The 13,789-nt window shown below is 43.3% G+C and overlaps 1 protein-coding gene across 1 annotated transcript in view; it reads left to right on the plus strand.

Annotated features, from left to right (window-relative positions):
• Nucleotides 1–13,789, plus strand: part of LOC310868625 (voltage-dependent T-type calcium channel subunit alpha-1I-like) — a gene marked incomplete at its 3' end in the record, with an annotated part of 246,639 nt that overhangs the window by 95,682 nt on the left and 137,168 nt on the right. Inside the window, exon 5 of the mRNA XM_083779083.1 lies at nucleotides 13,383–13,542. Coding sequence (XP_083635209.1) covers nucleotides 13,383–13,542 — 160 coding nt within the window. The remainder of the gene's footprint in view (nucleotides 1–13,382; nucleotides 13,543–13,789) is intronic.

A 13,789-nucleotide genomic window follows, 5' to 3' on the forward strand; every position in this document is an offset into this window, starting at 1 on the left:
ATGTGAACATCATTAGCACTATTACAAACACAGATGGGAATTCGATCAGAATCAATTATGTTGAAACTTCTTTACGTCAATAATCATCAACCTTTTAATTTTGAGGACCACCAGTTTGATATGCACCATTTCATATGATTTTTATCACACGGCTCCATAGATGCGCAAGCATGTGGTGAGTTGCAAATCGAGTGGCAAAGTGAGTGGCAGAGTAAGTTTAACGTCGTTTAACATCCAGGTATGATGATGATGTCACGAGCATACCCTCTATAAGAGATAACCATGTATAAATGCCGAATAAACAGAGCAGAACTTCTTATGCACATCACTGCTAACTTAGTACTGACGCACATTTATTGTGTGTTTATGTGTTTCGGATTTTCTGAGATATTCATACATTTAGAATGGTGCTCAAATCTGGCTGAAACCTTGCCTAAATCTGGAGTGGACGATTAATCTCACAGGCTGGCCATATGAAGTCCAGGATCCCCATTAGAGCCACGTTGTTCCCATGTGTATCCAGAGATGACGGGTCCATTTGGTTCCATTTGTACACTCTCTCGGAGTTACAGGCCAATAAGGGTCCATTTGGTTCCTAACTATCAATAATGTAGCCGGTGACCCCCTGAAAACCCCGGACTACATCACTGGTTCTCAACGTGTGGCCCGGGGACCCCCAGGGGTCCTTGAGGAGTTGCGGTTCTCTTAACACTTATGATACTAAAAGACGTCTACAGACGTCTTATCAAATAAAACCGTAGGAGGCCTAGGACCTCTGGACATGTCTTACGGCGTTTTATATTGATTAATGTAGGCCCAGACCCTAAGTTTACATCTGGCTAGCTCTGGAATATGCTCGTTCAAAGTATACAAGCCATGACACGAAAATGTAATTGGCCTCGGCCGTTGACTGCGATCCGATATAGATTTAACATTGGTGGCTTTCAGATTCAGTTGCCTCTAGCAAATCCGCTCAGAATGGAAGGAACACTGGGAGACTGCTACAATAATTCATTCATTAATAGTGGGCAACATGAGTGTTAACTCAGAGAGTGTACAAACTATTCCATTTCCATTTGTACACACTCAGTTAAATTAACACTGAGATGAAAATGGTATCAAATGGGGGTCCGTTGTCAAATTAATATCAAGCTGGTTGTCCTTGACATTGTAACTGTAATTGTGAAAACTCTACATGATGACAGAAAGCACAAACAGGTCAGATCTCTTTGGTGAACAAGGCACAAACATATTGAAACTGTCTGGTACGTCACTCTCTCACCGAGAGAGGCTTTTGAATCCTTTTGCACAGATGGGGAAAATACATAAAAGCCCTGCATATTATGATTAATTCAGTGGGGACGGATACCATTTTAGTGACCTCAGACAGCACGTTCCACCATGTTTTACAGAAGTTTAAAGAGCATATTTAGTCTGCACTGATTCACCCAGAAAACGGTGGAGATAAAAGAGCACAGATGAATGAGCCTATAAGATGACGGGGCAGGCCAGTCAATATGGCCTTACAGGAGCTGCTGTATAGCTTAAACATTATAGCTGCTAAGAAATGGTTCTTTTGTGTGTACGTGTGCGCATGCGTGTGTGTGTGTGTGTGTGTGTGTGTGTGTGTGTGTGTGTGTGTGTGCATGCGCGCGTGTGCGTCTGTCCACTTTTGCTTTGGCAATGTAAACGTATGTTTTCCCATGCCAATAGTAAGATTCACACTGGGAGACTGCTGATTTGTGATTTTTGACAGTGACACAAATTACATTTGGACATTTGATTTGGCTTCCTGCTTGGTAGAGTTTAAAATACATCCCAACAACCTCAACAAAACCTGGAAACGGTGTTTCTTCCACTGTGTTTTTGATATTCATAATATTCAGTCAGACTCTCTCTTCGAGAGGAAAACCATTTATTGCACTTTTATATTGCATTGTATTTGACAGTGCGTGTATGCTCCCTTGATGCCCCAGAGCAAATCTGTGCCAGCAACATCAACTTCAAATTCTCTTTACTTGTCACATCCCAAGTTTACATGGGTAAAAGAGTGGATTGAATTACATTTTGTACTGTCAAAATAATAATAACACTTTGGGGGGAAGACAAAGCAATATAAAATATAATAGCATGAAACACAAAGTAGTACATCAGTCCTTGTTTAGTGTCTGCCTGGAGATTGGGAGGCCTGGTGTTCAATACCCAGAGAAAATAACTATGGAATCCAGTGTGCCTTTCTGCCTGGCACTCAGCATCAAGGGTGTAGGACTGCAGGGTTGGTCCCTGCAACATACTAGTGTCATTTCCAGGAGGCGTACTTGCACATCAAGCTGCTTCACGCTACAGAAACAGGAGATAATCTCCTATGGGCCATATGGCTCGGAAACCATTCCTTCCCAAGGCTACTTACTTACCTCTGTCTCTTTTTTTCATGTCTCTGCAAGTAAGAGACATCCCATAGCATCAGCTATCAAATATGTATGAGTTGTGCTGGAATGGAGAATATTCACGTCATATACTATAGCGATAGTGCCAGTGTAACGGGAGCTTTTATTATGATTGACATGGCGACTGGGCTCAGTGCCTGTTCAGCAGCCTGACAGCCTTGCTGATGTGGAAACTGTCCCTTAAACTCGCCTCACACTACTGGATTTTATCAGTTTCATTTTTACACTATTAGTTATACAACCTCCAAGGAGTAAGGATGATGTGTACACTTTGCTCTCGCCCGCAGGGCGATGGGGTAGAATAATTTAAAATGCCTGTGATTCTGAGACAAAGATAGAGAGAGCTGGAGTGTACCGTTTGTACAGTATATATCACACACAAGTGTGTCTACAAAGCACAGTTTGCAAGTAGATTTTAAAATAATTGTGCATTACACAATTTCTGCATGGTGACCCTGCAGTGTGTGGGTGGTTGGCGTGTTGCCGTGCTTGTGTGTTTTTCCCATAAGACAAGACCCGCCCAACTGTGTCTATGATTGGATGGTTTTTTAAAGCAAAAAGTAGATCCGTTACAGTAGCGCGTTACTTTGTAACACTTTTGTCCATTATGCTGGTGATTGGAGAACATTTCTACAGACAGAGAGAGAAAGCTGTGAGAGATGTTGAGCATGTATACGGGATACAGTGTCTGCTTATGTGACCGTATGTGTTTGAGCGTGAGACTGGCTCGATTGCTCCATCCCCATGCCCCCCCCCCCCCCACCTCTCTCTCTCTCTCTCTCTCTCTCTCTCTCATATACACTGTACGGTACACTCCAGCTCTCTCTATCTTTGTCTCACACCTCAGAATCACAGGCATTTTAAATGATTCTAACCCATCTCCCTGTGGGCGAGAGCAAAGGTTACACATCATCCTTGGAGGTTGATGGAACTCTAATAGTGTAATTGAACCTCTGACGGTGTGTGTATCCCATCACATAATGAACTGAACCCTGTTCAATCTCATACATTTCTAATTGATTGAATGTGTAACGCCTGGGATTCAAAACGTTCCCGTCGGGAAGAGACACTGAAGACACCTTAAAGATGGAGTGCCACAATTTTTGTATTTTTCCAGCTTTTCATGTGTCTATGGGGTGACAGTACTTCATTAGACACCCTGGAGTCGTTTTTATGTGCAATGGTGTAATAACTTTGTATTTAGGGTTTCTTCCTGGAGGCTGAACACTTGACGGTCAAACGGGCCAATGAAGTAAACACGGATAGTGTGACGTAAAAGAATTGCACGAACACACGCACCTCCCCCTCTATATATATTTTTTTACGACAACCTCTGTGGGCGGAGCTGCCTGCCACATACACACGTGTGAACTGAACGGCGCAGCCAGCCAGTTTGTTGCAGATTTTCAAACAGTCATTTCACACATTACCAGTTCACAGCAGAGCAGACTGTTTTTCGTTAGCAAGTAAATGTTCACGTCGGGTCCTAATCAAGGAAACCACAACAAACCAGCCTTATACCTGCTCTGCTGTAGTTGCTCTTGTTGTTCTCAAGGAGTAGGTTGTTTCTTTTATAATCACAGTGGTCGGGCTTGATACAGAGTGTAGTGTCACAGTGCATTCTTGTTGGCTGTTGTAGTCAATATGTAGGTCCTAATAATACGTATACGAGGCTGTAAAGTCAAGAATTAGAATATGTTGTTGTGTCGTGCTGGAAGTCATGTTGCCATGTCTGGCTATTACAAGCGACTTGGGCTTGTTTTCATATAAGTAACTTTCAGGGGAGATGTGGTTGACTTGACCAATGGTTCATGTGAAGGACCCTCAGATTAATATGTTGTTAAAAGGATTGGTGTTGTTGAAACGTTTTCATAAATATTCAAGGCAATTTCTGTGACTTATTTTTGTGGACTTGGCCGCTTGTTTCTTTAAATCTGGCGACTTTTGCTGAAACTCAATGCAGTCAGAAGGAACATTCATGTTGTAAATTGAGTTTGATCAGAGCAAGAGTGGAGAGTCTTCTGTCCAGAGCCTGGAGCCTAGGGCAGTGCAAGTGTTTTGTGTCAATAAAGGACAGTTTTAATGCCAGGGTGCTTAGCTGGAGGAAATCAATAGCCTACAATATATTAGCAAATTAATAAAATTATTCATGCTAAATGATCTATCAAACTAATTGTTTCTGCTGTTAAACTATGATTTAATTGGATGATGAGCTGAGCTGATTGTGACAATATGATTGGAGGAAATAAATGAATGATTATAAAAAATCTGAAAAAACAGATCTGATATGGTATGGATGCGTGGATTATATGCCTATGCATGGATGGTGGCAGTATAAGTGCATAATGGTGCTTATACGATATCTCAGAAATATGGGAAGTGTTCACTTCTAACATTCACAAAAACATGAGTTCTTGTTACATTACATTTGTCATTTTGTAAACAAAAGGGCAGAGCCATGGGCTGTCCTTTTATAAGGAGGGGGAGGGACTAGGACAAGTGGGTGGTGTTAAAGGAGGAGGCGGAGGGACTGTATTAGGTGGGTGGTTCTACGGTTAAACTCACGCATACCTAATGAACTGGTGGGTGTGTCCACATAAAAACATCATTTTAACAAATACTGTACACTTTTTTGAAAAAATTATACCTCATATACACCTAAAATCACGGCACTCCATCTTTAACCATAAGCCCCTCCCCGCTAGGTGGGGAAGATATTAGATATTAGGAGGAGGTTTGGCGAGGGCCCCTCTCGCCAAACCTCCTCCTAATATCTAATATCTTCCCCGCTAGGTCGGGGAAGATATTAGCCTTCTCCAGCCAGAGGCTCTGAGACGCTTTGCTACAAATGCATCCTACAGACGCGTTAAATCTTCTCTTCTCCTTAATTGCCATAATTTGCCTTTTAGGTGAAGATAATGACGCTGTAAACCTAACCTATCAATATTTAAAACAGCCTGTGCACTAGTAGAGCTCATTAAATATAGATGTTAATTGAATTATATGGTATAAGTGGTTTGGTGTGCAGGTTTGTGTGTGTGAGTTCGGAATTGATCACTTGGTGATCAACTGTGTGTTTGTGTGTGTGTGTGTGTGTGTGTGTGTGTGTGTGTGTGTGTGTGTGTGTGTGAGAGACTGTTCCTTTCATCTTGTGTTTGTTGGCTTCTTTCTTTCTTTCTTTCTTTCTTTCTTTCTTTCTTTCTTTCTTTCTTTCTTTCTTTCTTTCTTTCTTTCTTTCTTTCTTTCTTTCTTTCTTTCTTTCTTTCTTTCTTTCTTTCTTCCATCCCCATGGGACTCGTCTCCTTCCTCCCTTTTTCCTCTTCCTCCTCCATACCATCCATCTCTCCGTCTGTCCACCCAATTAGTCCTAATGGGAGTAAGGTGTTCTAATGACGAAGCCCCCCCTCCACCCCCCAGGGGGAACAAGCACATTTAGACTGAAGCCTCCGGCCGCCACCCGAGACAATCAGCAACACAACCGCTCTGCATCACACAACGACACAGCAAACACATTAGCTACAAGCAGATAGAGAGACACACGGGAAGATAATCTTTAATAACCAGGCTGTAGCCTGCAACAAAACGGTTGGACAAAGGATTTAATTCGTCCACCGCAATGTGCATAGACTTGCTGGTCTTATTAGTCAAATTTACTCACATTTCTTTGCATCTAATATTACGGTATGTCCTCATTAAGACTGCTCTAAAAGTGTGAACATAAAATTTCTTTGTATTTTGCCACGTCTGTCTCTCTCTCTCTCTCTCTCTCTCTCTCTCACTCTCTCTCCTCTATCTCTCTCTCTCTCTCTCTCTCTCTCTCCCTGTCAGTCATCCTCTCAGCAGTGTCCATACTGTAATGTTGTAGTAATTGTGAAGCATGCTGAAATGTCTTTATGCTTTAAACCCATGCAGTGTGCTACCTACAAACACACAAGCCACACGCAACTACACACAGAGACAAATGCACGCACGCACGCACGCACGCACGCACGCACGCACGCATGCACGCAACGTACGCATACACACAACGCACGCATACGCATACACACACACACACACACACACACACACACACACACACACACACACACACACACACACACACACACACACACACACACACCCAGTGCGTGGTTCTTTCTTTGATCTCGTCAGTCGGTCTCTCTCTCTCTATCTCTATCTAGCCCAATCATGTGTCATTATCTTCCACTAATCACATCCCAGTATGTCATCACCGTGGGACGGGCCTTCCCACGGGGGATGAGGTCATTATCCTCCGACAAGGGGACACTTTTGCCTTCCTGTAATCAGCTTCCATCCAATCTCGCTGGAGACCCCTGTGTCCTGATATATACTATACAGCATTATGTTCATGAGACTGGAGACCCCTGTGTCCTGATATATACTACAGCATTATGTTCATGAGACTGGAGACCCCTGTGTCCTGATATATACTATACAGCATTATGTTCATGAGACTGGAGACCCCTGTGTCCTGATATATACTATACAGCATTATGTTCATGAGACTGGAGACCCCTGTGTCCTGATATATACTATACAGCATTATGTTCATGAGACTGGAGACCCCTGTGTCCTGATATATACTACAGCATTATGTTCATGAGACTGGAGACCCCTGTGTCCTGATATATACTATACAGCATTATGTTCATGAGACTGGAGACCCCTGTGTCCTGATATATACTATACAGCATTATGTTCATGAGACTGGAGACCTCTGTGTCCTGATATATACTATACAGCATTATGTTCATGAGACTGGAGACCCCTGTGTCCTGATATATACTACAGCATTATGTTCATGAGACTGGAGACCCCTGTGTCCTGATATATACTATACAGCATTATGTTCATGAGACTGGAGACCCCTGTGTCCTGATATATACTACAGCATTATGTTCATGAGACTGGAGACCTCTGTGTCCTGATATATACTATACAGCATTATGTTCATGAGACTGGAGACCCCTGTGTCCTGATATATACTACAGCATTATGTTCATGAGACTGGAGACCCCTGTGTCCTGATATATACTACAGCATTATGTTCATGAGACTGGAGACCCCTGTGTCCTGATATATACTACAGCATTATGTTCATGAGACTGGAGACCCCTGTGTCCTGATATATACTACAGCATTATGTTCATGAGACTGGAGACCCCTGTGTCCTGATATATACTACAGCATTATGTTCATGAGACTGGAGACCCCTGTGTCCTGATATATACTACAGCATTATGCTTATGAGATTGGAGACCCCTGTGTCCTGACTATATGCTACAGCATTATGCTTATGAGATTGGCAGCCGTGCCTGCTTGCTTGCGTGCGTGAGTGCGTTTGTGTATTTCACTCATTCTGTGTGGTTCTGGTGAGGTTAAAACACTGTTCAAGCTCTATGAAGTCCTCATTTTGGGCATGTGAAATGTACATACTGTAGATCTTAAAAGTTGCAATTCGCAAATGTCACACGGGATTCGAACCCACAAGCGCCGACATTTCTACTGTTGCACTATTTATGCCTTGCATGCTCCTATCTGACCACAATATCTGCATTTCTATATGACCACAAGATCTGCATTTCTATATGACCACAAGATCTGCATTTCTATATGACCACAATATCTGCATTTCTATATGACCACAAGATCTGCATTTCTCAACAGAACAGCTGGTAGACCAACTGTAATGCCCTCGATTTTGACCCCCGTCGACAAAAGCTGACATCTTATCCAAATATCCACTATAGCCTAAATGGGGAATTCCCTCTGGGTCAGGGGAGACATTAATGCTTTTAGTCATCAGACAGATTTGCTACACAACTAAAACCACCACAGTCGTGGTGCATTTCATTAACATTCTATACCACGCACACAGACAGGTCAGACTAATGTTTTATTCACTAAATAAGTGTGGTAGTGGAATATACCTCAATGTGGTAGTGCTGTATTTACTGTGCAACATGCACGGTATGCCAGCGTTCACCTTGAAAGATCTCACAAAGAATACACACTCTATTCCCCTCTGTTTATCCTCTCACTCCTCCATCACTGTCTTCATTTCTTTCCCCTTCCTGCTGCCCACCTGTTTCCCTTCTTTGTGTTATTCCTCCTGGTCTGTGTGCGATGCTGTGGTAGCAGTATATATGGACTCCTACTTCTGCTTCATGTTTACCTTTCTAAAGCTGCTCAGCTTCACTCACTCTCAACTTCGGGTTGAGGTGGTATTTATTTATTGATTGTGGTGGAAATTAACTGAGGGCAGACACAGCTGTCACTGTCATCTCATATCATACAATATGCATGGCGACGTGTGTGTGCGTGCGTGCGTGCGTGCATGCGTGCGTGAGTGCGTGCTTGCGTGCGTGCTAGGCCTGTCGAAAAAAAATCGATTCGAGTTAGAATCGCGATTCTAATGCCGTCCGATTCAGAATCGATTCTCATTTTCCAAAAATCGTTTTTTTTTTTTTTTCTTGCATAAAATTTGTGCAAGGAAAATAATTATAATAATAATAATAATGGCCATAATGCATTGCATGCACAGGTACATTTAATGTACCTGTGCATGCAATGCATTATGGCCTGGGTTTCTGCATAGTGCATTTACTACCAGCTAAGCTAAGCCTGCCAATTGTATTTATTTTACACCTGTTTTAATACTAATGTATTGTTCTGGTATTGAGTGAGGAGATTTGTACTGGTTCAAATTTGTGCAAGCTAAATAAATGAGACATGTTCTTACTCTTGGATTTAACCTTTGTGTGTTTAAATCATTCAGTTGATAAATCTTTTACAATTATACAAGCTTTTTACTAAATGTACTCTGCTTTCATGCCAGAAGACTGGAGTAGATCATGCTAAAATTCTATTTAATTGTTTTTAATAAATAAATAAAAACTGCTTTAGAATCGAAAAAAAAATCTTTTTTGAATCGAGAATCGGAAAAATCGAAAAGATCGTTTTTGAATCGAATCGTCACCCCAAGAATCGGAATCGAATCGAATCGTGGGACACCTAAAGATTCGCAGCCCTAGTGCGTGCGTGTGTGCGTGCGAGAGAAAGAAAGAGAGAGAGAGAACTCAGGACTCACTAGGGGAGATGCCCACAAAAATTCTAGCAAAAATGTTTTTATTTTAACCGTCTTCCTGCCATTGCCGAAGCCCTTCGGCAATTGAAGCATTAATTTGATATTAACGCTTGGTGCCATTGCCGAAGCCCTTCGGCAATTGCTCTTTTATAGTGCTTATGATTGATCAAGCCATAATGCTACTCACGTTAGCCGTTTAGCTAGCAGTGTTGTTAGCACTGCACTGGATCGTTCATATTAATTCACCGTCGCCATAAGAATCCATTCTATCCGTTTCTTTCAATCGCCTGTATCTCCTATTCCTTGTCCCAGATGGCATTTTTGGTCAAAACAGCGTTTCTTTGACGGCACGAGCCGACGTTGTGGAGTGCTAAAATGTACCGGCATGATTCGATCATGTAAACAAAGGTTGTCTTGGCAACGTAAAGCTGGCAGGGATAAGCTCACTTCCGGTTGAGGCAAAATGTGGCTTTTCAAAATAAGAGCTCAAATTAAAAAAATGCTGGCATGAATTAGGTCCTAATTTCTCAATAAATGGCAGCAGTAAAAGGGTTAAACTAAATTGTCCAGCTTTGAGGGTTTGTGTAAACACAAACATTGTTTTGCTACCACCACCTAACTAGTTTTGAGTATTTGTGTAAAACAACTAGAGTGTAAACACAAACATTGAATGCCATTGACAATGAATGGCCAGCGTCCAAACATTTTGTGTCCAAATTGTGGACGCAAAATATGATTGGCTGGAATGAGATGATGTATGATGCGCCAGTCACTTCACACGGGTGTGATTTTTGGACTTTTGTCAACCGCCGGCATGATGTGGTGCAGTGTAGATACCAGAAGGCAAACACAAACCAAGGTGTCTGAGAGACTGATTATAACACCTATAGGAAATCACCAGGTACCAGATGTTCCCAATCTAGTCAACAAGCCTCCCTGCTCTGCTTACCTTACACAGTACCCGTTCACAGACAAGCAAGGCAGGCAGAGCAGGGGCATCAATGTACACCACCAAACACAACGCCCTTGATCCATCATACACCCCAATGCATTGGAGGGCCCAAACCAGAGCACAATATTCCATATCTCTAGGCATTTTGTTCCAAAAAAGTGTCACATATATATAGGCTTTTTGTTCAAAACAGGCCAATCCTGCAAAATTTGAAAGCCAATGTTAGCCAATTAAGATGGAAATATCGGACAGATCCGTCTTGAACACATGACTATAGAGATACTGTGTAATGATTTGTGGGATTCTTTGACAGAATCTGGAGGAGTAATATAAAAACATGTGTTTTACAAAAGTCGGCCATTCTGGACATTTTATTTTAAGGAGGCTCATTCTGCAGTTCTTTGACTGAGTCCCTCTGCGACACCAGTCAATGGAAAATCCGACAGATGGTTCCGAGTTTGAATCTGGCTCTCGCTTCAGGTTAACGCGGCTCATGGCATGCTTGACACGCAGGCTGGCGTCTCATCGAGGGATGTTGGCCCAGACAAGACAGCCAGCCATCCATTACTAGTTACGGCTACTGATCCATAGCCCGAGCAGGACACGCATCCCATAGACTGGAGGGATGATTGCTCTGCGCAACAGCGACATGTTGTTTGTCGGCCGATTAGAAAAATATCCGGGGATTGAGGTGGTTGGCCCGCTGTCAGCAGGCACAAGAAATACGACACTGGTCGGCCCAGTAGTATAGAAAACTATAGCTGCACGCACGCACGCACGCATGCACACATGCACACATGCACGCACGCACACTATACGCACACTATAGACCGATTCCGTACCGGTTTCATGGTCGCAGCCTACGTATTTCCTGTAGGCGGACTCGACGTAGCTGCGGGGGTAAAACCCTCACCAGGCGCACCTCTTCCACTACAGTGAACGGCAGAGTGACTGATGTTAGTTTGCCTCAAACTTTACTCCTTTACCTGCTTTTTTACTAACACTAACATTACAAAGATGCCCAGAACATCGAGATGAACCTGTGTAGTTTATGGCTGCTCCAACAGTAGTGGCAACATAACAAATAAAATTAAACGGAATGTCTAATATCCACCGCGATGGCTGAGACCAGAGCCATTGAGTAATGGTTGAGACAAAGCAGTGAAGAATCCTGCAAGATACATAATTTCAGTCTTACCCAATACCCAATCTTTCTGTTTTATGAACACAAGGCTGCTGTATTTTATACCTCATACTAAGCATTTAAAGTATGAGGTATAAAGTACAGCAGCCTTGTGTTAATAAAACAGAAATATTTGGTATTGGGTAAGACTGGCGTTATGTATCTTTCACTGCTTTGTCTCAACCATTGCTCAATGGCTCTGGTCTCCGCCACCGCGGTGGATATTAGACATTCCGTTTTTATTTTATTTTTATGTTGCCACTACTGTTGGAGCAGCCATAAACTACACAGGTTCATCTCGATGTTCTGGGCATCTTTGTAATGTTAGTGTTAGTAAAAAAGCAGGTAAAGGAGTAAAGTTTGAGGCAAACTAACATCAGTCACTCTGCCGTTCACTGTAGTGGAAGAGGTGCGCCTGGTGAGGGTTTTACCCCCGCAGCTACGTCGAGTCCGCCTACAGGAAATACGTAGGCTGCGACCATGAGACCCGCTACGGAATCGGTCTATACACGTTGTGAGGATTGAAACCAACGCCAAGAGACAGACAGGCAGGGAACAGGTTTGAGCCCAGATTATGGCACTCGTTTATTTAAACAAAATGATATTCACAGCGATCGAACTTGTAAATTATAATAATAGTAATTCAGGCTCCAGGGTCGTCAACTAAAAAGTTCAGCATTCAATAACTCAAAGAGTTCTGGGACGTCCTGGCACACGTGAACATAAGGTAGCCGCTCTGGGGCTTCGTATAATAGTCTTTGATCTACTTGCAAATCACTTCCAAGTCCTCCAAGCCATGTACTTGCCAGCCTCTTCCCAGCCGAGCCCAACGGGGACCCGGGTATCAGTAATGATCCTATGAGGTGAGAAAGATAGAGTCAGTCTGACATATTTGGATTATATACTAATATGTGAGGGAGTGTGTGCTCGCTTACCGCCAGACCGCGCACCAACCTGCCACGGAGAGAGTCAAGAGTGAGTGCGGGGAGAAGAAGGCTTCTTGAAGTGTTTGGCAGGGAGCACAGGTGTTGCTCATCTGAAGCCCTCCAGCAGGTAATTGTGATAATACCTGCCTCCTATGATGCAGCCCAGCCTGTTGTGCTCAACTCCGCCTCCCCTGCTCTCTCTCTCTCCAGGGAGGTGGTCAGGTGGCACGCGGTCCCTCAGCGAGACACCACAACGTATATGCGTGCACAGACAGACAAATTAATGGATGCTATTATACAGCTTGGCTGCAAATGTAAACTACTTATGTTCATATTTGGAAGCCTCGGTAATGTCCTTAAATCAGTCGTGAGGGGCCTGCAGATTGCAGGCATGCCCAAGCCGAGAGCTAAAGCATCGGCTAAATTCTGTTCAGTGTCTGCAATAATTGGCAGTCGCCATATATGGAGAAGGCGATGCTTTCTGTACCCGTGATCTGTATCCTGAAGCACTTGTTGTAGAGTTTCTTTCAAGCTTGCGCATCCACTATTGTTTGTGTTCAAGAAATTCCTTGTAAAATGTGAATCCAAATAAAGATGTTAAGTGTGTGTGTGTGTGTGTGTGTGTGTGTGTGTGTGTGTGTGTGTGTGTGTGTGTGTGTGTGTGTGTGTGTGTGTGTGTGTGTGTGTGTGTGTGTGTGTGTGTGTGTGTGTGTGTGTGTGTGTGTGTGTGTGTGTGTGTGTGTGTGTGCGCGTGTGTGTGCAGGCATGCGCATCCTGGTCAACCTGCTCCTGGACACTCTGCCCATGCTGGGCAACGTGCTGCTGCTCTGCTTCTTCGTCTTCTTCATCTTCGGCATCATCGGCGTACAGCTGTGGGCGGGGCTACTGAGGAACCGCTGCTATCCCAAGGAGAACTTTACCCTGTGAGTAGTAGAGGTCTCTCTCTCTCTCTCTCTCTCTCTCTCTCTCTCTCTCTCTCTCTCACACACACACACACACACATGTGCACGTGTATATTTAGAAAGAACACGCACGCACACACAGACAGACAGACAGACAGACAGACAACACAGTGAGAGAACATGCAACCCGGCCATCTGTCTGTTCATCCACATCCATCTCATCTGATTAATCAACATATAGATCTACAAAAGATAGATCTAGGAGTAA

The sequence above is a fragment of the Protomyctophum parallelum genome (genome assembly GCF_964188405.1).
Source record: "Protomyctophum parallelum genome assembly, chromosome: 13".
NCBI lineage: Eukaryota > Metazoa > Chordata > Actinopteri > Myctophiformes > Myctophidae > Protomyctophum > Protomyctophum parallelum.